At 38.6% G+C, this 24,885-nt stretch overlaps 1 protein-coding gene across 6 annotated transcripts in view; it reads left to right on the top strand.

Moving 5' to 3' along the window:
• The window catches only part of Cp110 (Centriolar coiled coil protein 110kDa), a 446,477-nt gene that overhangs the window by 373,191 nt on the left and 48,401 nt on the right, over positions 1-24,885 (top strand). For all 6 annotated transcript variants that reach the window (XM_067142187.2, XM_067142186.2, XM_068226427.1 and 3 more), the window contains one exon: positions 6,053-6,109. In XM_067142187.2, the coding sequence (XP_066998288.2) occupies positions 6,053-6,109 (57 nt within the window). The remainder of the gene's footprint in view (positions 1-6,052; positions 6,110-24,885) is intronic.

Below are 24,885 nucleotides of genomic sequence, written 5' to 3'. Positions count from 1 at the left end.
ACAGTGCCGATCTAACAGTCCAAAGTTCCAGAGCTGGAATAACCAGGTCGCAGACTGCCGTGAACACTCCTCTGTCATTATTCCGTTAAGTATGCACACTGCTCATTCCAATCAGTGCCTCAGAATAGGAATTGAATAGCTCGAATGCTATGATGAACCAGTGTGTTACGTACCAGTAATATCAGAAAATGTATGAACCAGAGGAATGGCATGTTAAAGAAGAAAGTTATCTAACTCCCCAGCTGCTTCCCGCCAATATACAGTCAGGCTGTTACACTCGGTACGACCAGGCGTGTTGGCCGTGTGGTTAGAGGCGCGCAGCTGTGAGCTTGCATCCAGGAGATAGTGGATTCGAACCCCACTGCCGGCATCCCTGAAGATGGTATTCCGTGGTTTTCCCATTTTCACACCAGTCACACTAGACTGTACCTTAATTAAAGCCTAGGCCACTTCCTTCACACCCCTATTCCTTTCCTATCTCATTGTCGCCATAAGACCTACCTATGTCGGTGCGACGTAAGGCAAATTTTAAAAAACCTTGGTACGCTGCAGTAATCCTATCTATCGGGGATGAGTGGAAACAGAAGACAAAAAGCACATCACAACAAACAATGGTCAATGTAATGTTATTGTTAATAAAGTTTTTGAGCTTTCTACATTACGTTAGTTTTCTTTCGACTCTGTGATATTAGGGCGCCTTACAAAATTATTTATATCATAGACTGTAGTTCCTTATTCTCAGACTTTACATACCTATTTTCGCTAAATTCTGTTTACCCATTTTCTCGTGACTTGGCGCTGATATGAACTTAGTAACAAAAATCCAAATTCATGAATATCTCTGTGATTATATGCGGTACGGTAACAATGCATAAGACATAAGTGATCGGAAATTTAATAACTTCTTACATAACTACTACTAACTTACGACATAAGTAAAGTTATATTAGTTATTTAGTATTTATCAATACGACCACTAATAACATAAATAACTTATTTGAGAATTGCATTTTAGGCCTTCCCCTAAACTACCATTTTTCTCAGTGTGAATACAATTATGTATAGCCTATATTGTAGCAACTTATTTCCCATCTTTGTCTACCGATTTCCATTAAGATATGACCACTAATAATATAAATATTTGAAAATTAAATTTTAGGCATTCCCCTAAACTGCCATTTCACTCAGCGTGAATACAATTATTTATTTATTTATTATTTATTTATTACCCCGACTTTGCATACCGATTTTCATTAAGACACGACCACTAATATAAATATTTGAGAATTAAATTTCAGGCCTTCCCCTAAACTACCATTTCACTCAGCGTGAATAAAATAATTTATAGCCTAGATTGTAGTGGTTCATCACCCGACTTTACATACCGATTTTCATTAAATTCTCTTCAGCCATTTTCTCGTGATGCATGTACATACAGACAGACAGATAGACAGACAGACAGAAATTAAGGAAAAGTAAAAAATGCATTTCCTTGTTACTGTGGACATGACCGATACAGAAATACCATTCTTTTAAAATTCTGAGCAATGTACAGACAAAACTCTTATTTTATATATATAGATTATCAAAGCAGTAAAGAGCTTGGGAACATAGGTACGGCAATGCTCACATGTTTTGCGAAATGTCAATTTAGAAGTAAAGCATTGTGGAGTATAGGGCTATCTAAATATTTTTACAATATCCTTATGTTACTTCTTTTTTCAGCTAGCAATGTCTTCATCAAAGCCAAGGAAAACTTTGTTTAATGAAAGGTGGCTGCTTGATGATACTTTCAGAACATGGTTGAAAGCCATGCCTCATGACAAATTTTCAGCATATTGCATAATATGTAAACATCATTTTCTGTTAGCAACATGGGGAAGCAGGCATTAAAAAGGCACATGGGAGGAAAGAAGCATCCCTGTAGTGTCGAGTTTAGCCAGTTCTTGTGATACCTTTAAAGTTAAGGAAAACAAAAAACAGTCGAATAGTGAAGTTATGGAAAACGTAAATTTTGTAGGTAATATGCCAGCCACAAACACACATTGTGTTCTGCCTGCCACATCTACCACAACAAACACTGTCACATATGACTCCACTTCTTCTTATTCTTTTTTTTCTTCTTCTTCCATTAAAGAAGGTTCACCACCCTATGAAGCAGCAGAGACTAGATATCTGCAGAATTATATTTCAAGAGAGCAAGTAACCAAAGCTTAGATTATACAGTATGTTGCATGCATATTGTCATGCAACACCATCCTCTACGTACCAGTGAAGCTAGTGTACATTTGTTCCCAGTAATGTTTTCAAACTCTGAAACAGCTTCAAAAGTTCAACTGTAGAGAAAGAAAGTTGCATATACAATCAGTCGTGGTCTGGCTCTGTTTTTTCATAAACAAGTTCTTGGGACGTATAGTATGTGTACACATTTCACTGTTGGTTTTGACAAGTCACTGAATAAAATTTCTCAGATGGGCCAAATGGATCTTGTAGTTCATTGTTTAAATCCTGATTCAAATTAGGTAAACACTTCTTATTTTGATTCCACATTCCTAGGTCACTCGACCTCCTCAGATTTGTTAAATAGTTTTTTTGTGAGCACTGCGTAGACTCAGTCTAAAAAACTCTTACATATTTCTTTTTTTTTTGCTAGTTGCTTTACGTCGCACCGACACAAATATGTCTTATGGCGACGATGGGATAGGAAAGGCTTAGGAAGTGGAAGGAAGCGGCCGTGGCCTTAATTAAGGTACAGCCCCAGCATTTGCCTGGTGTGAAAATGGGAAACCACGGAAAACCATCTTCAGGGCTACCGACAGTGGGGCTCGAACCCACTATCTCCCGATTACTGGATACTGGCCGCACTTAAGCGACTGCAGCTATCGAGCTCGGTCTTACATATTTCAATGGATAGTCCAAATGTTAATAAAAAGTTCCTTCAGCATATGAATAATGTATTATATGATCCAGATGCTCCTATTTTGGTGAACATTGGATCTTGTGGCTTACATATTGTGCACATGTCATATAAAGAGGCAGTAAAAGAAACCCAGTGGAATATTGCAGAGTTTCTTCATGCTATTCTTTTCTTGTTTCGCTATGTTCCTGCAAGACATGCTGCTTATACACATTATTCAGGTTTAAACATATTTCCTTTGAAATATTGTGGTGTAAGGTGGCTTAAAAATTCGAAAGTCATTGAACGTTCTATAGATATTCTACCTAATGTTGAGAAATATGTGGAAGGAGCAAAAAGAGATGAGAAAATCCCAAACCTTTGAGCAGAAAACGGGTAAGGATAGCTTTAATTGCGTTTGGTGGAAACAAATGGATCTTGGGTAATGAAGGCAATCATATACAAAGGGAGTTCACTTCTGTTTGTCAGAATGATACTTTTAAAGAAGTAGTGAACTCTTTGTCTTCAAAAGACACTGTTTTGCCAAGACTAAATTTGAAAACAGAAAATTTTTCTTCATTTCTGAAAATTATATTAATATTGTTTCATGGAAATGCTTCAATTGAACGTGGGTTTTCTGTAAATAAAGAAATTATAGTAGAGAACATGCTACAAGAATCCCTTTTAGCACAAGGAAGAATATATGATGCCATTTCAAACCTCGCAGGAGTTGAGAAGGTCTTTATTAATAAGAACCTTTTCCATGCTGTAAGGAACGCTCATGCTTTGTATGTTCAAAATCTAAAGGAGAAACATGAAGCATTGGAGGTTGAAGATTCTTTGCAAAAAAGGAAGAGAAAGGCCACTTTGTTGCTGAAAAAATTAGGAGAAATGAAGAGGAGGGGTGATGGCAGAAGCTCTGCAGTTTTTGGTGGCAATAGATGATGAAATTTCCTCACTAAAGCAATAATGGTAATCTTTTTATAAAATCTTAAAGTGAATTTAATTAGACTAAATTAAACTTCAAGTTTTGAAATTTAATATGCATATAAATTGCACATTTATTTTTTGGATGTTAAGTTTTCAATATGTATTTCAGTATGACTGTCATAGCTGGAAACTTCATTTCTAATTTTATTTTTAGCCTTGTATTAGGGAAAGAAATGGTTTCTGTGTCTGGAAAACAGGGAAATGTGAGGGAATTTTAAAATCTGAATTTGGTGGACACCTCAATGAAACATCTACATGATGATTATTGGGTAACCAATGTGAAAAGGATGCTAGATAGAATAGGAATGGGGGACTCCTGGGATAAACGGATTCAGAACGAAGAAAAGAAATTGAGGAAGAAAGTAACTATTGTAGTGAAAGACATTGCAAAAGAGATTATTATGTCAGAATATATGACCAAAAGAATATTATGGTAATTCTGTGAAATGAGCAAAAATATTTTCATAAAGAAAGAATGACTTAGGAATAGAGAAGTAAGTGGTATATTGTTGAGGCTAATATCTATAAGAATAAGGCTCTAAGAGAGAAAAGTGAAGAAAATTCCTTTTTGTTATGTGAATAATTAATGGAGGAGGCACAGTTGTTGAGAATATGAAGGGAAACAGACTTACTTAGGATCAAATACCTGGGTAGTGATCTGTAAAGCATAAATAGAAAGACTGAAAGAATTTTATACAATTATAAAATTGTTAAAGAATGGATCGCATCAGGTTGGAAGCAAAATTTTCAGGATATTAAAACAATATGTGGCAAAAGAGAGTAAAAGAAAGCAAGTACACTATATGAGCGACGCCATGGGTCTGCGTTGCCTGAGATTAGTACCCACTATGTGAGGAACACCATGGGGATACCAGTGCCCGTGATTAGTACACCTAGGTCAGGAATACCATGGGTTTGCGTTGCCTATGAGTGGCACCATTATGTGAGAAACACCCTAGGTCTGCGTTACCTGTGCGACGTACAATACTTGTGAGTAGTACCATAATGTGCAGAACACCTCGAGTACCACTACATGACAAATACCATGCTTGTACTATACTAGCAGTAAGTACGTACTATTATGAGGGGTCATTGACCTGGATTTTGGACCCCTTTAGACAACAAGCATCATCGATTCAGGATTGTGCTTTAGAAACAGTCCCTTGGTCAGCAATGCTATTGTTTTAAGATAGTTTCTGGGAAGGTGGGGCATTGCGGGTTGGACCCATTGATTGTTTTAAATTCACATTCATCCATTCATTCTTCATCATCACATTTTGAATTATGGTCACTGGATGATTTTGGACTTCTAAATTGTCACTACATTTCGTCTCATTTCATTTCATAAGGGGTCGATGAGATGTTAGGCTCCTTTAAACAATAATAATCATCATCAGAAAGCAAGCACAAAGTCAACTTTTAATATTATGGTTGTATTGTTTTCATCATTGTTATTTTCGTTAAGGAACTATGTGTTAAATTGCATGTGAATTTGCTTAGTTTACAATAGATGAAATGTTCCTTCCTTGGCTTGTGGAGTTCCATAGCTTTTGGCTGAGAGCATTTATTCATTCATTCATTCAATAATGAGGGCTCTCTACCCAGTTGGTAGTTATCCGTGACAGAGAGAGAGACCTAGCTTTTTTTTCATCATTCATTCATCCATAATATAACTCTGTTCAGGCTTATGAGATAAATACTTGCACTAATAGAAGTTAATAAGGGTAAAATAAATGTTGTCCAGACTATATACTGCTAACACTGTTAATGTCAAGGACAAAAATAACATTTTAAAAACAACAATTTAGAGATTGGATGTAAATAGTGATCAGACATAATTGTAATATTTTAATGTAGTAATGGATAAATTAATTGGAACAAGAAAATCATGCATGTATCAAAAATAATTTGGATTACAATAAATGATTACTCTCTCCCCAGTTCCTGGCGATCTGTAATGAGGGGATGGGAGTATTCTGTTCTATTCTGGCTGATTGGGAATCTGCCACCTGGGCATCAGCCTTAATTGCAGATCAGTGGTGATTGATTGATTGATTGATTGATTGATTGATTGATTGATTGATTGATTGATTGATTGATTGATTGATTGATTGATTGATTGATTGAGGTAATGTAATGTGATCAATATCTTATAAATCTTTACAGAATTCAGAAGCCCCCCAAGGACACCTCCAAGAAGACGGCTGGTACCGAGAAGTCTTGGTGAGTTTTATGTGTAGAGAGAGAGTGTGTGTGTGTGTGTGTGTGTGTGTGTGTGTGTCCATATGTCCTCACAAGAGGTTGAATCAGTTCAGAAATGATGTTCCATATATTTGCAGTTTAAAAGCTTTTCAATATGTCAAACACACGCATTCAAAATATAATATATAAGACTAGGTTTACACCAGAAAGTATCTTGTGCAAGTTATTGCTGTGAATTGTTGCAAGGCACTTGTTGCTGGGTTTACACTTCATGAAAGAGAACAAAGCAAGTTACTTGCACAAGTTTTTCACCAGTAACTTGCTTTTTCACCAGTAACTTGCAGTGCCATTCAACCAAAATTGCAACATACAGGCAGATCATACGTGCTGCTGCAACTCTGTTAATTCGTAGAAGTAATGGAAAGAAAAAAAAGAGAGTGTTTTTTTTAAAAAGGGGACTGGACACTCAGAAGACCACAACATGGAGCTTACTATAACTTGCTGCAAGAATTAAGATTAGAAAATGTGGATAGTTTTTAAAAGTTTTGTAGAATGTACACAACCAAATTAGTGATGGGACACTTGATCATTTTAGGGAATCGATTCATTTGATTCTGTTCACATTATTGAATCGATACAGTGATGTGATTCACGGTATATTAGAATAACCATTCCTATTACATCTGTGAAACTTAGTACGAAATGATACGGCAGCAGCAACAGCATTCAATGCTCACTGCTGCCATCTGGTTTTCATTCTGTGAACCGCTTTCCTGTGCGTCATCCAGCTTTCAGATTTAGGTTTCTTCTGCAGCCACCTCTTTGCATCAAGTTTTTATATTAATATATTTATTTTTACGAGTTGCTTTACATCCCACCAACACAGATAGATCTTATGGGGACAATGGTATAGGAAAGGGCTAGTTGTGGGAAAGTAGCGGACATCCATTAAGACAAATCACAGAAAATTTCTATGGCTTGGGCCCAATGAGTTAATTCCCTGGTCCATTGAGTATATTTGTGGTGCTTGCATAAATTTAATTATGTTTTCTAACTTAAATTACAGTATACAGAGAACATATAAATTATAAACAGAAAAGTTTTCCACCTATTCAATACATAGTTATATTTACAATGTGTGTATTTACATTACATGGAACTAGTTTCAACCCTACTCGGGGTCATCATCAGCCATATTTAAACAATACACAATATTTGACGAAATCCTAAAACATGTTTCTAAGCAGTAAGAACATTATGAATATATAATTAACACTATGATGTGTGATTGAATTACGCGAAGTGCTATGGTGCTCTAAATGTTGCGAATGAAAGCGAAATATTACGAGTGACATAGGTGAGCAGTATATAATACAAGTACACCAAACACGTTAAAAAGTCTGGGTATAAAAGTACAAATGAGATGCTCTGTTGTAGATCAACTTGAGTAAAATTTTAGACACATGGTGTTTCAGATAGAATTCAGTAGGTCTTGGTGATACATAATGGTTGTGGACCGAGTGCTATGGTACTAAGACTGAACACAATATAACGTTACACTTATGATAAAAGTATACAGGTACGTACAAATGTTTGAGTAACAAATGTGTAGATGGTACTCTCTAGAAGAGTCTGTGAGAAGTTGATTATACACTGTATCAGCTTAAGCAGAAAATTTGATACTTGGGAATTTCCATTGCAGGCAGTATCGTCACTGAACCACTCCCAATTGCTAACCATCTAGCTAGCCATTTTGCGGATGTGTCTGGCTCCGGGAATTACTATTGTAATTTCCTCGCTCTGAAGCGGGAGGCAGAAAGTCATCATCACCTTAGTTTGGCACTCAAGCTTCAGAGGACTATAATGTGCCCTTTGTGGAGTGGGAAATCTGCAGCGCCTTGACGCTTTGCAAAGACACGTCCCCCGGGCCAGACAATGTCCATAACCAGATGTTGAAGCACCTTAGTGATGATAGTCTATTATATCTCCATCGAGTGTTCAACCGAATCTGGATAGAGGGTGAGTTTCCGTCTCAGTGGTGAGAGAACGTAGTCATTCCTGTCCTCAAGCCTGACAAAAATCCTAAGTATGCAGGAAGCTATAGACTTATTTGTCTCACAAACTGCTTGTGTAAGATATTCGAGAGGATGGTAAATCGCCAACTTGTGTGGTGTCTGGAGAAACGCAGACTTTTGTCTGAGTACCAATGTGGTTTTCAGCCGCTCGCTCGACCACTGACCACCTGGTACGCCTGGAGAGTTCTATCCAGAATGCATTTCTCCGCAAACAGCATTTGGTGGCTCTTTTCTTTGACTTAGAAAACGCCTATGACACCACATGGCAATATGGTATCCTTTCAGTCCTGCATCAATGGGGATTCCGAGGTAACTTGCCAGTATTTATTGCGAATTTTTTGTCCCTCCATCTATTGTGTGTCTGAGTTGGGAGGGCATATTCTTAATACCACGTTCAAGAAAATGTAGTCCCACAGCGATCAGTACTTAGTGTCACTCTGTTTGCGATTGCCATAAACGGTATTGTCGCTGCTGCTGGTTCAGCAGTAATACCGTCGCTATATGTGGATGATTTTGCTCTCCACTATAACTCACGTAATATGGCAGTCGCAGAGCGACAATTACAGCAAGCTATTAGGAGGGTGGAACAGTGGACCTTAGAACATGGCTTTTGGTTTTCCACCGCCAAGTCCTCTGATGTCCACTTTTGTCGGCACCGTTCTCTTCACCCACAACCTGAGCTTTATTTAGGAAATGTCATTCTTCCCGTTGTTGACACTGACAGTTTTCTTGGGCTCTTTTTCAATTAGCAAATTATCGTGGGAGCCACACATGCAGCAGTTAAAAGTAGAATGCACCAAGAAGCTGAATATCTTAAAGCTTCTTAGCAGCACTAATTGGGGTACTGACCGCATGGTGCTCCTATGATTTTATAGGGCACATATTTTATCCCAGCTAGACTATGGCAGTGCAGCATATGGCTCAGCAAGACCAAGCGTCCTTGCAAAACTGAACAGCATCCACCACAGCGAGGTTAGGTTGGCGACGGGAATTTTTCGTACAAGCCCCATTGCTAGCTTGCTCACTGAGTCTGGTGTGCCGCCTCTACACCTGAGGCGCCAGCAAATGCTTCTATCGTATGCTGCAAATTCGTGACAGATGCCACTTTACCCAAGCTATCCTTGTGTATTCAACAATGGAAACAGTTGGCTTGTACGCTGCTTGTCCTCAAGCAAGGCGGCCGGTTGGAATACGCTTGGATAGCAGTCGCAGATGGTTTCATGTACCTTCGGTTCCTTGCCTTGTCAGACAACCAATTGGGGTTCCACCATGGGTAGTACGACGACCTGAAATAATCCTGGATCTGCACACTGGTCCGAAGGAAAACACGGACCCTTTGATTTATCGGAGGCTCTTCCTGTTCATGTTGGCCAGTATCCAGGATCAGTCGTCGTTTACACGGATGGCTCCAGAACAGACACGAAAGTGGGGTGTGTATTTGTTGTCAACACTGATAGGTTTCTTTTCGGTCTCCCGGAAACTGGTAGTGTGTACACAGCAGAGCTTTATGCTATCTGTAAAGCTCTGCGGTACGCACCGTCCGATGAGCACCGACACATTTTTCTGTGTTCTGACTCCTTGAGCTCGCTACAGTCTATTGATACCTGTTTCCCTTGGCACTCTCTGGTGCAGCAGATCGAGGTCCTGCTGGCTGGGTGTTCGGATGCTGGCACCAGAATCACGTTTATGTGGCTCCCAAGCCACATGGGTGTAGAGGGAAATGAGTTAGCAGATAAGGCTGCCGAGGAGGCAGTAACACTGCCCCCGTTGCCTTACAAGGTTCCAGCAAGTGATATTCGCTTTCAGTTGAGACATCTGGTTATGTCCCATTGGGAGATGGAGTGGCATTCCACTCCTCTTCCAAATAAGCTGAGAGCGATAAAAGGTAGAACGAAGGTATGGAGGACTTCCCTTCGGGCTTCTCGAAGGGAAGCAGTGGTATTATGTCATCTTCGGATCGGCCACGGTATCCTGACGCACTCCCATCTATTTCAAGGAGAACCCCCTCCGGTGTGTACTTGCGGCAATCATCTTACTGTGGTACACATCCTTACGGAGTGCGTGGACCTGGTCGGTCTGCGCCGTAGCGTAAAACTCCTGAGTACCATCTCCCTCATCCTGCACGATGACGAGCAGTCAGCAGACTTCGTCATCTGTTTTATGAGGGATAGTGTTCTTTTTTATTAGTGTAATGATGTCCTTTGTCTTAGTGTATTGGTGTTATCTGCGCTTTTATCACTTTGATTCTATTTTAGTCCGTGTTTGCATATTTTAATGTGTTATTATAACTTCTAACATGAATTATATACATATCTGTACTATCTGTACTTCCAGGCATTGCCTTATTCCTTTATCACCTCTGTTTTCTATACTTTTGTTAGAAAATAAGGCATTGCGAATTAGATCCACTGATTGTTTTAATCTCATAATCATTTTCCATCACCATTTATTTTAAACTCTAGTCATTGGATATATTTTAATATTCTAATTATCATCTCATGTCGTCCATTTTGTACCATTAGGGGCCGGCGACCTTAGATGTTAGGCCCCTTTAAACAACATGCATCATCATCGTCGTCATCTTCATCTGTAGTGTATTTTTGTGTAGTAGGCAGTTGGTTTATCTCGATGTATTAGATTTATTGATACTTCCTCTTTGGCATTGATTGAGGCTGGCTATCAATCAAGTTTTGTGCTAGATGGCTGTGGTGTACATTGTGCTCGATGTCTATGTTTTTTCATACACTCTTTTAATCAATAAAGTTGTTTTCTTAATCAGATGGTAAGTAATTGATTCAGATTTAACAGTGGCAACAAGGAATAGGGAAATTGTCAGAAACTGGCAAAACTAAACAAAAATTGGTTGCAAGTGTAACTCAAATGGTTAAGTGCAGATTGAAATTTGCCAGTTAGCATCTATTTCAAAAATTGTAAAATGAATTTTAATGTCTTCAGTGCAAAGTTGGACAGTTATTATTTCATGGTATAAGTCAATGACGGCAAAGTTAAAAAGGCCATTATATTAATGTTGATCTCGGAGGACACTTGTACTTTGCTAGGGAGTCTGTGTGTAACAAATAAGTTAGCCAACTTGATCTACGCTGAGGTGATCAATTTATTAAAGGATCATTTTACCCTGACAAAGATGCATTTTTCTGCTCGAAGTAAATTCTACATGGCAGCTAAAAGTAAGGGTGAATCAGATAGAGAGTGGGGAGCAAGATTGAAAAAGTTGGCAGTGGATTGTGCTTTCAGAGAGGAAATTACAGATTTTTAATCTGCTACAAGAAGGAAAAGTGAAAAACCGGCTTTTCGAAGAGGGTGCAGGTAAAAGGAACGTCATGCTGGCAGGGTTGTCTGAATTGGCAGCAGAGAAGAAGGCAGCAGTTTCTGAAAAGCAACAGGCTCAGGTTTGTATCAAGATGGAGCCCAGGTTAGATCAACAATTTTCCTTTAAGAATAGGAAAGAGGGAGGTTGAAACCCAAACAAAAGATAAATAACTTTCCTAAATGCAGTCATTGCAGCTTAAGCAATCACAAAAGCACAGAGTGTTGATGCAAGAACGCAAAGTGTTTTAAGTGTGATGCTATAAGGAATATTGGTCCCATGTGTCCTAGTAAAACTTCCATGAAATATTTTGAAGAAGTAAAAGATGTAAGTCAGGATGATCAGGTGTCGATATCTGATTCCTTTTTCCATGTTACTGGGGATGTTTGAGATATGACCCATGAAGTACTCGTAAATACATCTAATTTATTATTTTCTAACAAAATAGAACCATATTTTGTAATGAGTTAACTGTTAACTATTAGTATGGGCCGTGAAAGCATCAATGGACACATGAGTTAACTGCTATTAATGCACGGTAAAAATTTGAAATTGGCGTATGGTCTATGTATAATATAATTTCTAAAGATTGTTATTTAAAATATTTTTAGGATTATGTACCAATTAACAATTGTAGAACTGCATTAACAGACTATATTGGACATGTTATTAAGCCTACCGGGGAAAATAAAAGCTGGTGTAAAACATGACAGTTGTGTTTATACTATAGACATTTTAATTCTTGGGAGTAAAAATCCGCAGTTCATTGATAGGTTAGGGTTTCAACAGTTAGATCTTCATTTATCTCATAATAATGTGTATCTGAACCATACGGAAAGCATTTTTGATAAGATAGGTTGTAAGGATGAAGATGTTAAATCAGTTTTGAAAGGTTATCCTTCACTTTTTGATGGTAGGTTATGAACATACAATAAAGGTAAACTTATCTTGCATGTTGAAAAAAATGTTGCTCTAGTGTTTTGTAAATCCAGCACATTGCATTTAGCATTGAAAGAGAAAGTAGAGTGTGAGATTGACGATTGGTGAATCGTACTCGTAAAATATTTAGAGTTGAACCTGACTTATACATATATCAAGGGGAAGAGAAAAAACTATTTGTAACTCAGAATTATTTAGAAATCAGTCTTAGACAATACATCACATATTTACTGAAAAACCAATGGAATAGACCTACATGTGTAAATCCTTGCGAATAATAAATACATTAAGACAGAAAAGATTATTTTGAACTTTGTCCCGCCTTAAATAAATCAGATAGTTTGGTTTGTTTCACTTTTCTTGCATTAAGAGTATAAACCTCCTTTTGCAAACTTAGTAATGAATTCAAAGCATCTTCACTACAGCTTTTCGCACTGATGTAACGCCTACACACATCGATTGCACTTAACACTTCACTCAGTTCAGTTTGATGAAGTAAAAAATATTCATAACTTCTTTTACTACATTGTAAATATTTGATTTAGGACTATTTGAAAGAAGAAAGAAGAAAAAGGTCATTCTATAAAAGTGGAAGTTTGGTTCTTTCAAATAAACTTATCAAAATATTTGTAAACATCTTTATCAATTCTAATCTATCCCAAGTTCCATTGAAAATGAGGGCTACAAGCTCAGCTTTCAGTTGCCATGCATTTCACCCCATATCCATATCCATATCCTTTTAACTAAGGGCTGATGTTATGTGTGTTATGGAAGGACTTTACCACCTACCCTGATGAAAACTTTTGCGTACATCATTGATGTGCCATATATAGTATGCACGAAAAATCCGGACCATCAAATAATCCCTGGACCTTCATTATAGGAAGGGAAATTTTCAAAACTTATAGCTTTGTTAAATATTTATGTTGAAAATCATAAATACTACAGTACAATAAGTTAAAAAATGATGTAGCAACTCGCCATACCATAATTTTTATTAGTATTGTCCAGTGGCACTTCAGACTATACTGGCATCTGGTCTGCATTTCTAATTTGCAAGAATAAATCCAAATTTGTCTGGCATAAACTAATAACAAGTCTGTGGAAGATCACAATCTTTTCTTTATTATTGGCTGGGAGATGTTGTACAGTGCTAGTTTTCCTATGAAAACTGAAGTTATTTTGTTCAGGAACATGTGAGAGTCATCCTTACAACCTGTACATTAATTTTCAACTCTTCTTGCTTTGCTGTAGCTCTCAACAGACACATTGCACTTGTGACTGTATATTCAAAGTCTTTATTCAGTCATGTCTGCTGTTTTTTATTTCTGAAAACTTTGTTTTTTTGTCCATAAATTACTCAGCAGTTACTGTTTTGCCTGTTCAAGATGAGCTTTATTTTCCCTTAAGTTACGTACTGCAACTTTTGTCCACATTGTACTTTCTTCCCGCTGCAGAATTACCTCTTTGCTCTGTAGCCATGAATGATGTATAATGAGAACTTATACCAGTCATCCTAAACACATGCTGCTACTTTAATTGACACTGTGGAAATGATATTTTATATACATGGCATGCCTCTCACTTCTGGTGGGAACAGAGTGGACAGAGACATACCAACATTTAGATATATGTATGTCAGAACTAACCTTGATGCAAATAATATTCACACCCCAAATTTTTGCTGCCAGACTTTTAAAAAAATAAGTGGGGATTATTCACATGTATACCGTACTGTACTTATTAAACATTTATTTCAAAATTGTTTTTGATATTTATTACTGTATTCATTGTTTTTTATTTTACATTGTTTTGTTACAAGAAGTAGCATTAATGCAGGATAGTTATCTGGGCTGAACCTCCACAGAGGTGTGTCTGAGCTGGAGTTTACATACGGTAGGGTGGCCAGTTCCTTTCCGCTCCTTCATTCCCTTGGCAACCCATCCAAGTCTCGATCATGCCCAATGTTGCTTAACTTCAGAGATCTCACGGGATCCGGTGTTTGAACACGGCTACGGCCATTGGCATCAGAAAACTCAGTGTATAGATATCTTCTTACTACCATAACTACAGTAATACTATTATAATCTCTGTTGGTACTTTCTGAACACCTTGGGGTTAGAGCTTATTGGTGGAGCACTGGATTTTTCCCTGACACCACTGCTGATGCAGCAGAAGAAACTGAAATAGAGGTAACTCCTGCAACGGTACACCAACAATGGTCATCAGAGAATGCTTTTTACCATCGAGAAAGTCTTCACCATTGAAGAGAGCTTTAACCGGCACAACGAGAGGGTATCGTATATGTGGCAAGTTCTTAGGAAGCTTGTGAGAGAGTTTCTAAGGTCCAGAGAAGTTAACACCCCTCCTCAGTTATGGTTTGGTGGGGGTGACCTATGATGGACCCAACAGGCTTCATTATTGAGAAAAAGGCATAGAAATGAGTGCCAGAGTATATGTAGAAATTGTTCTAGATCCTCTTATGCAGCTCTTGAGCATCAGTAACAGGCAGTTCAGCAATCAGCCCTGGACCTATCAGTAAGATTCTGAGCCAACTCAAAATGAAAGGATGACTCGAGTGGTTGCAGGCCATTGTTCTAGATTTCATCTCCACTGCTGAGTGGCTTTTTGGTAGCGCTGACTGGACTTCAAACTGGGATCTGTGTTAGAGGAGATGGTCTGCAAGAAAGACACACTTCTCTTGAAAGTTTGGAGCATTCTTTGGTGGCAGCAGTGGTGGATTTTCTGATTGATACCATCTGTTATGTGACAAATGACTGGCCAAGAAACTCTAAGCCTCTGTGTGTGCGCGTGCGTGCGTCCATTCATGCGTGCGTCCATGCGTGCGTGCGCTAATTATTGACATTTTGAAGACCGATCATTGCAATCTGTGAGTAATGTCAGTAACACATTAAAAGGAAATTGAAAAAAATCAAACCATATTTCACTTATTCACAAAATGATTTGTGACTGTATTTATAGCTAGACAAGGTTTAAGCTACTCTGAAACAAAACACAATCATACATGCTCATACCTTGTCAGGACGGGATAGTATGTCTACTTCAGCAGAGAAAGACCTTTGGAGCATAGGAATTGATAAAGAAAAACATTACCCCTTAAAGAAATATCCCTGGGTGTACTTAACACATATTTCTTTGCTCCTACTCATACAATTGACTTGGTAAGAAGCTCATTACACTAGACAGCAATTACAGCCTTTTTGCAACTTACACAGAAAAAAATTTGCTTTCCGCATCACACATTCTAGCAAGTCATTGTCAAAATTAACCCGGAAGTGGTAACGTGGGGCTGCTGCCAGACCCAGAGGTCACTTTTTGATCTACTATATCTGCGTGTGGTTGTACCGCTGATGCTTCATCTACCTTCATTTTCATGTTTTTCATACAAATTGCTGCATGGGTCTGCAGCGTTGTTTGTTTTGAAAAAAAATACCATTTCTGAAGTGCTTATTTCTGTTTGCATGGTGACATCCATTATATTATAAATAAGAAATAAAGATTTTAAGAGGGAAGTGCAGGTTAGAAAGAAATAGTTAAAAATATTTGTGGAAGTATTGGGAGATTGAAGAACTTACTAGGAAATTGAATTTAGCACAAAAAAAAAAGTCATCCAAGGATAACATGATGGCAAACATAATGGCCAGTCTTACAAATTTTGCTGAAAGACGGAAGGGTACGTATAGGTACTTCAAAGCAGAAATATATTTCAGGAAGGAGGTTCCAGAAATCATTAATGAACAAGGGCAGTGTATATGTGAGGATTTACAAAAGGCAGAGGTATTTAGTCAGCATTTTGTACTATAAATATAGTTGGATGTAAGGATAATGTCCATGTAGATGTGGTGACTAAACTCGTTCGCTGCTGTGTAAATTATACATTCCCACTCCCAAAAACTTAAAATGAAAAAAATGATAAAAAATTTAACAAATGTTGTCAAAAATCCAAAAATGTGCCCATACAGATGATACATGCCTAAATTAAAATTTCTGAAGACGTCTAAGTCTGTGGGTCAGATTCAGCCCCTCAGCACTGTGCGCTACACCACTGATCGCTATTGATAATCTTACGTTATAATGAAAAATATTACGATAATTACTGTTTATGACATGTTATAAATTGGAAAACTGTAAAAACCACATTTAGCTTTATTAATGTTGATTTTTCACTATGTACAATAATTTACAGCTGTGCCCACCATCCACTGTTTGGTCCACTTACATGTCTTTGTGGTACTTGTCAAAGCAACCAACTGGGCAAAGCCCCGGCAAATCTGGACAGCCAGAACAAACAAATGTTGATTGTTTTTTACTTCCTGCTTTATTGCAGACCCTGCACTTTTTCCATTTGGTTCCTCCTTTGGAGTTTCGCTCATCATTTTTCACCACCGATGTACGTTGTTATTTCTTAGAGGAGTGCGGACTAGCTCTGCTTGATGGGGTGGCAGAAGTGATTCCACTCTTTGTAGGCGAAAGTCGTATATAACCATTTCGGGATTTCCAAGCCTGATATTGCGAATGTTGTATAAGTGGAAAGCACTGAATGATCATCAATTGAATGATGTAGACAAAACATTTTTTATACCAGGGAAAGGTATTCCTTTCAAAAGGATAATACACCTTGAGTTGGTCACACCGATCAGTCCCTTTCATGTGTGCATTATATTGCACTATTGGCAAAGGTTTTTTTTTTTTTGGCCCCTTTTATTTGTGACATTGACCTTTGTGTTTTCAAATTGCGAGGAAATCTATTGTACCACTCGCTTGTCCCTCCATTTGCCCACCATAATTCCCTCAGCGTACTGAGCAATGGTTCCACCTTTAGGCATTATTGCCGTCTTCACAATTGGAGGGTTGTGCTGCCGGTCAACTCGGAGTGTTCCTGTACTGCATGTGTTTTCTGACAGCAGCTTAGACGCTAGGGCAAAACTGTTATAATAATTGTCCATGAACACGGCATGGACATAAAAGATGCATTACCACTTTTGTAGAATGTTCTTTCCCAGACAACTGGTCATTGGCTCCGGCATACACAATAAATAAGAAAGTGAAGCCCTCATGTTCATTTAGAGCATAAAGTTTTATGCCATACTTATGCCGTTTCCCCTTTATATACTGCTTGAAAATCAAGTGTCCCCGCCAAAGTACCATAGCTTCATTAATGGACAGTTCCCCTGAAGGATAATGAATGCTAGACTTTTTATTGTTGAAAAATCAATACTTTGTCTCACCTTTTCCAGCCTGTCAAATGACTGGGGTTTGGCATCATTGATAGGTCTAGCCGGGGAAAAGTGTAGGCATCATAATATAAGTAGAAAACGATCCCGGCTCATATACTGTTGAAATGCAGGATCGTTGAAAAGCCTGCGAGTTTTCCAATAATCTTGGAGTCTGCTCATTCGCAGTGTTCCTGTATGAATCAACAAACCCAAAAATGTCTTTAGTTCATTGACATCGACATCATTTCATCTTGTAATGCTCTATTTCTTTGCCTGGCTCACAAAACAACTCTAATGCATAATTGTTTCTCACAACGAACAAATTCCAAAAAATTGTTATCAAGCAACAATAGAAACCAGTCAGTTGTCTTGTTTTCTCCCGGTATCAGCACTAGCAGCTTGTTTTCTTTCCTAAGTGGTATAGTCTTCTAGCCGAATGTTTGATTTGACCAGGTTGGGTTGAGTTCAGGTTTGTCCTCACTTTCCGTTTAAGAATCAGCACTTCCTCCACTCGTAAACTCATCATCACTGTCTGACACATCAACACAACAGTGAGCCATCACACACTCATGATAAAAACATTTTAAACATAATTTAAAGTTATAAAATATAGGCCCACTCCTGCCACAATCGTAAAAAATCACCGAAAGATGTGAGCTTCGAACGATGAGCGAAAATATATCACGCCACTACTACTCGAGGTGCGTACGACATACGATCTACCTTTGTCAAGAGCTGAGCTCACACTGACTGCTTAGAAATAGCATGGCAACATGGGCCGGATCCGGGTCACGCACACTGGCGGGAAGCGCACTAGGGGCTGGATCTGGTCCCTCAGCATTGAACGTGTTAATACTAGTATGAAGATAAATATATTTTACAAAAAGATATAAAAGTTGAAAGCTGAAAAAATGGTTAAAATTGAAAAGATTTCAGGGTATACAGTCCTTGGGCATATTATTAAATGCACCTTTTTTTTTTTTTTTAATTTATTTGATTCTTTGGCCTGGTTTTGTAAACTGGCTCACCTATCATTGTTTAATTGGTTGAATATTGTAAAACAGCTATTATTGAATTAAATGAGTTCATTCGTTGTGCAGTATCGTTCTTGTGAGAGCTGATTATTGATAAACAGTACCAGTTGCAGTCTTAAGAACAGCAAGAGCTGATGTGTATGAAGTGTGAGTGCATTATTAACATCTAGTACTGTTGGTTTCCTGGTTTATTTACAATCTATAGCATCTAATTGTAACCGTTACTTCAGGGGCTACATAAACACAGTTAAAGGGAGGAAAGTAAATCAAATTACAAGGTACCTAAACATTATACACACCGTAACCATGTGTGTACACTGTGGTGAAAACGGCAGAAGTAAATATCAGTGAGGGCAACTTGACGATGACAAACAAGGAACGTGGGACGTAACTGGGAACCTACCAGGGGCATGGATATGTCTAGGTTGCGGTTCGGAAAAATTAACAGTGATCTTTGACTTTCAAAATATTATTTACAAAATGGACTTTACAAAATAAATAATTACGAACAGTTTCAGTCAATGTGGAAAATGCCGATACACCTTTCGTAAGATACAGATACATGTTCTAAGAGACACATAAGTTACATATTCTTTGACGAGAGTTTCCTACAAGTTCAAAGAGTTAAGCAAGTAAATCTGAGTACAACTCAAATTCGACAAATACAATTTGAAGGTAAGAGGAAGCACAAAATATTTTAGAGTGAAATCAAAACTTGCTTTTCACATCTGAACAAGTAGTGGCGATTAGGGCAAACTCCTGTGATACACCAGATGAACATTAAATGGAACTTAAAACAGGACAGAAAGAAACAGCGCTTACCCCAAGGCGGGCTGTGCTGGTACCGAGGAGATGTTCACGACGTCAAGAACTTCGGGAGCCTCAGCAGGTCAAGACCAAGAGGGCACAGAGACATAAGACCTCAGACTTCGGACCTCTCACGAAATGCTGCCTAGTCCCTTTTAAAGGGGACCCTGGCCTTGGAGTAGCCAATCAGAACACAGGAGCTTGCCCAGATTGACCAATCATAACACTCACTTCAGTCGCGATGTTTAAATACTTTCTCGAATACATAGATCACGAATCTTCCAATTCCAGAATAGTCAGAACATACCTTCTAGAATACATAATTAACAAAGGCTAACACACCCTGTTCTAAAATTCATGTGACAACTTTCTGGACAGTTCCAGTAAATATAGAAATGAAACCTACTAGTTACACATACAATATGTTACCAAAATATTTACACTGTACAGGTTAGGTAATTATATGGCATACAAATAAAACATTCTATCACCACACTTCAGATCATACAGTAGGTACTACTTAACAAGGTTTATAAATAAAATCTTCTATAAACACATTCCACTTCCAATATATTTTACACCATTGCCATCATGATAAAGTTTTCTGATTACTGAGAGATTTTAGATACAATACAATACAATACTAAAAGACAATGGGTAAAGTAAGTGATTTGTCTCCTTGAAAGATTGCGGAGGTAAAAGTACTCATTGGCGCCAGTATGTATTCAAATCGTGAGCTTTCTTGAAGGTTGGGTATATCTGAATCATCCGTGCGGTGTGTAAAGAAGAAAATTGATTTTGATGAGTAGAACAGGTATGGCAGAAGACCAATATTTTCACCAAAGTCCAAGCATTCCTTAGGGAAGACATGCCATGAGAGCCAGTTTGCTTCTACACAGTGGTGTAATTGCGTCTGAAAGAACTGTAAGGCATAAATTCTTCACAGATGAACTTCAAAGCTCGTAGGCCTGCCCAAAAGCCAAAATTAACTGCTGCTATGTCAAAACGTCTTGCCTAGGTAAAGGAGCAAAAGCATAAAGATTTGAACTTCTAGAAATCGGTAAGTATCATTAAAGAGTACAGTATTTGCCTACATACAGTAGTGATAAGTATATTTTTTGAGTTCAAGGCCATTCCTAAATTAAATCTTAATGGATTTTTCATTTTGTTTCAGGTGACGAGTCCACATTCGAAATTGTGGCAAATAAGGTAAACCTCAGTTTGTACGAAGGCACCCTGGTTAAAAGTACCACCCCGATTGTGTTCTGCAGACTGTGAAACATCCCACCAAAGTCGTGGTTTGGTCTGTCATAAGTGGGAAAGGCACTACCTCAAATAAAAGAATGGTTCTCTGGTTCTTTAATGGAGAACTATTTGTGGTTTTGCAAGACGGAGCTCCATACCACACAGCGTGATCAGTAAAGACCTTCTTGCAGCAAGAAAACATCCCTTAGTTACCCTGGCCAGGAAATTTGCTGGACTTGAACCCGATAGAAAATGTTAGGGAACTGGTGAAAAGGGAAGTGGCAAAGAAAACAATCACCACAAAAATTTCGCATTAAATAATTATTCAAGTCTGATATCACTCACAGATGCAGGACACTATAAAAGCTTGTATTATCAGTATGCCAAGCTTTATCACAGCATTAATAACAGCTAATGGCAGCTTGAGAAAATATTGAGATGTTTTAAAACCAATAATAATTAATATTAAAAATGTGTGTTTTATCAGTTATTAATAATCTGTAATGTTTGAAGAAATTAAATCCCTTCATTTAGACAGATCAAAATAATCTTTGTAGCTTTCTTTACCTCCTAAACTTGTATTATTTTAAAAATTCAAGGTGCGTTTAATACTATGGCCAGAGACTGTATATTACATTAGTGAGTAGTTGAAATAGAGATACATGATTAGGAGCTTCTGGCACCCAGTTTTACTCTGATGGCAATGGAGTTGTGGCATGCCATGGTCTCCATAACACATTGAACGGGGCAGAAGACCAATATTTTCACCAAAGTCCATAGCCACTTCATAGCCTCTCATAGTACCCACGTATCTGGACCGGTTGGCCACAATTCGAGGCTGATGTGCCACGGCATATCCATGTCTCCAGCAGGGTGCTGGAGGCGGATAACTAGATTAGCATAATTTGACAGCACGTTCAAGTATCGTTCATTGGTGAGAGTGTCCCCTTTCACCCCATGTGAACAGTCTCCATACGAGGATAGCACCAACACGGACCTGAACTGTACCTTGCTGGCAAGAATGATACATTGCTTCATTTCCTTGGTCATGCACTCATACTATGCTATTAGTGCGTACCTAATAGTATCTAGTCACCAGTCCAGACCACCTTTTTCCATGCTTCGCGAGTCCAGTTGTGGTGGTGGTGATACTTTGCCCATGTCCGTATTTGTGCATCAAGTACACCAATGAGATGGCAGCTTCTGTACCACATTATGAGAAGATGGTCTGGATGGTATGGTTAATTAAGCTCCATTGTTATCCAGCACTGAAATTCACATGTGATCTTCTGCAATGTGGACCATCTATCTGTTCTTACCATCCAAGCTAGCCAACAACGACCCATGTTATCAATACATTGTACACTATGTCTGTTGACCTTGACGGCAATGGTTTTGCTCGAATCCATGCATGCACAGTACAATCCTGACGTGGTGACCTTTGGATAGTCCACTGCTTGCACAAATTCGGAGATGGAATAACCTGCAGGTCTGGCCTCGACAATATCGCCGCAATAAAATGTGCAGAGATCTCTTGTTTTACTCATTCTGTGCTCAGTTGTTACTGACATGGCCAGTATGAGGTGTGAAGACACCTGAGTTACATGCCACGTCATACTGTTATATTGACCGAGCTGACCACATCGTCATTTTGCCTAAACAGCAGCTATCTCTAATTCAGTTGCCATCAGTGTAAAGGGGTGGAATGGGACCGTACCTATGATGAATTCTAATGATGAATACGGCACACACACCCAGCCCATGAGCCATCGGAATTAACCAATGAAGGTTACAATCCCCGACCCGGCCGAGAATCGAACCTGGGAATTTTTGGATCAAAGACCAGCATGCTGACCATTTAGCCATATCCAACACACTATTTGGTTATTGTTTGGATGAAGGAGCTATACCAAATGAATGAAGATACTATAGTTGCTCCAGTGTACAAAGGAAAACTATATGTCTTGCATGTAAGCTCTGGGAAAGCATTCCTACTATAATAATAATAAGAAGAAGAAGAAGAAGAAAAATAATAATAATAATAATAATAATAATAATAAAAATGGCATGTGGCCTCTGAAGAGGCCTGGTGCAGGTCTTTCGAGTTGACGCAGTATAGGTGACCTGCGCGTCTATGAGGATGAGACTGTACCTATGATGAATACAGCATACACACCCAGCCCATGAGCCATCAGAATTAACCTATGAAGGTTAAAATCCCTGACCCAGCTGGGAATCGAACCTGGGTCCCTCTGGACCAAAGGCCAGCGTGCTATCCATTTAGCCATAGAACCGGACAGCACTCTTACTGATTATATTAGACGTGTTTGTGAAATTATTAAATGGTTTGATAGCAGACAGTTCAGATTTAGGAAAGGTTATTGCAGCGAGTCTCAACTTGTAGGATTTTTGCGAGATATAGTAGACATTTGAGATTAAGGAGGTCACATGGATTGTATCGCTGTTGACCTATCCAAGGCTTTTGATAGGGTAGATCATGGGACTCAACTAACAGAAAAGAGGGCTGCATACATACGTACATACATACATACTAGGATCAGAAGTTAAATAATGGCAACAATTTTTTTACTACTAAGTCAGAAGTGATATCTGTGGGATGGTGTACAATCCTTCAGTGTAGTCACCAGTATTGTCTACAACTTGTTGTCAGTGATGTGGAAGTCATAGAATCCTTGTAGCAATGCCTATTCTGTTGATGTCTATGATGGAGTGATCTACTACCCACAGAATCTTGTGAACAGTCCTTAAGCACCGAGCTCGATAGTTGCAGTCGCTTAAGTGCTGCCAGTATCCAGTATTCGGGCGATGGTGGGTTCGAGCCCCACTGTCAGCAGCCCTGAAAATGGTTTTCCGTGGTTTCCCATTTTCACACCAGGCAGATGCTGGGGCTGTGCCTTAATTAAGGCCATGGCCGCTTCCTTCCCACTCCTAGCCCTTTCCTGTCCCATCATCGCCGTAAGACCTATCTGTGTCGGTGCGACGTAAAACAACTAGGAAAAAAAAAAAAAAAAACAGTCCTTAAGCAAATGTCACAAAGTGGTTCCTTCAACTTTGGTATCAAATCATAATCACAGGGGCTTAAGACCAGCGAATATGGTGCGTAGAAAAGCACTTTGCAACCCAAGCATTATCCTGGAACATGATGGGAGTATTCTGCAGGAAGTGTTACTGCTTTCTTTGCAACACTGCCTCAGATTGTGTTCCAAAATATTATGGAAATGCTGTGCGTTAACAGTCTGTCCTCGCAGTTGTAGACAAGAATTGCCACGTGCCGATGAATGTCACATGTTTTAATGTTTCATGCATTTGGTATCTCACAGTTGGCGGTGTATTGTTTTGAACATTTTAAACACTTGCTACAAGATGGCCCAACTATGTGAATGTCTCTGATGTTGTATGATTCACTGCAGATGAGATAGTAGTCTGTATCATCAAAAAATCCCCAGAAAACCCATACATTCCTAACAGATTTCTTGCATTCAAAACCAGTTACAATATATTCTACTATGAATCTTGTGTCCCTACCTTCCCACGTGTAGTTTTGCTTGAAGAATGAATTTGTAATTGCAAATACCCTACTGGCACAAAAGTCAACTAAATGCTTCCTTCTTATTCCTATTAGCTTCCATATCTTCCTCACATTTACCTATCACCTTCTGATATCCTTCAAATCTATTTCTAGTTCTTGCATTGAAATTACTCACTAGCACAATCTTATCCTTGCTGTTGAGTGGTGGTGATTACTGTTTTAAGAGGAAGTACAACTGGGCTACCAACCTCTATTAACACTATTCAGAGGGAAAATATAGAAGGGGTCCGACACTTTGAAAAATGAACATATTCACCAAATAAAGGCAAGAGGCACGAAGGGCATGAAAATGAAAGACTCCTTAGGCCTCCACATGTAATACCATCAGGTCAGAAAAGAACAAGTACTGACTAAGTGAGGTCTGATAGGATGAATTTTTTTTTAACAAGTTGCTTCTTTGTCGCACTGACACAGATAGGTCTTATTGCGATGATGGGATAGGAAAGGGCTAGGAGTGGGAAGGAAGTGGCCATGGCATTAATTAAGGTACAGCCCCAGCATTTGTCTGGTGTGAAAATGGGA

The sequence above is a fragment of the Anabrus simplex genome, chromosome 2 (genome assembly GCF_040414725.1).
Source record: "Anabrus simplex isolate iqAnaSimp1 chromosome 2, ASM4041472v1, whole genome shotgun sequence".
NCBI classification, from domain to species: domain Eukaryota; kingdom Metazoa; phylum Arthropoda; class Insecta; order Orthoptera; family Tettigoniidae; genus Anabrus; species Anabrus simplex.
Note: the sequence above shows the minus strand (reverse complement) of the source record. Positions and strands in the feature narration are given on the sequence as shown.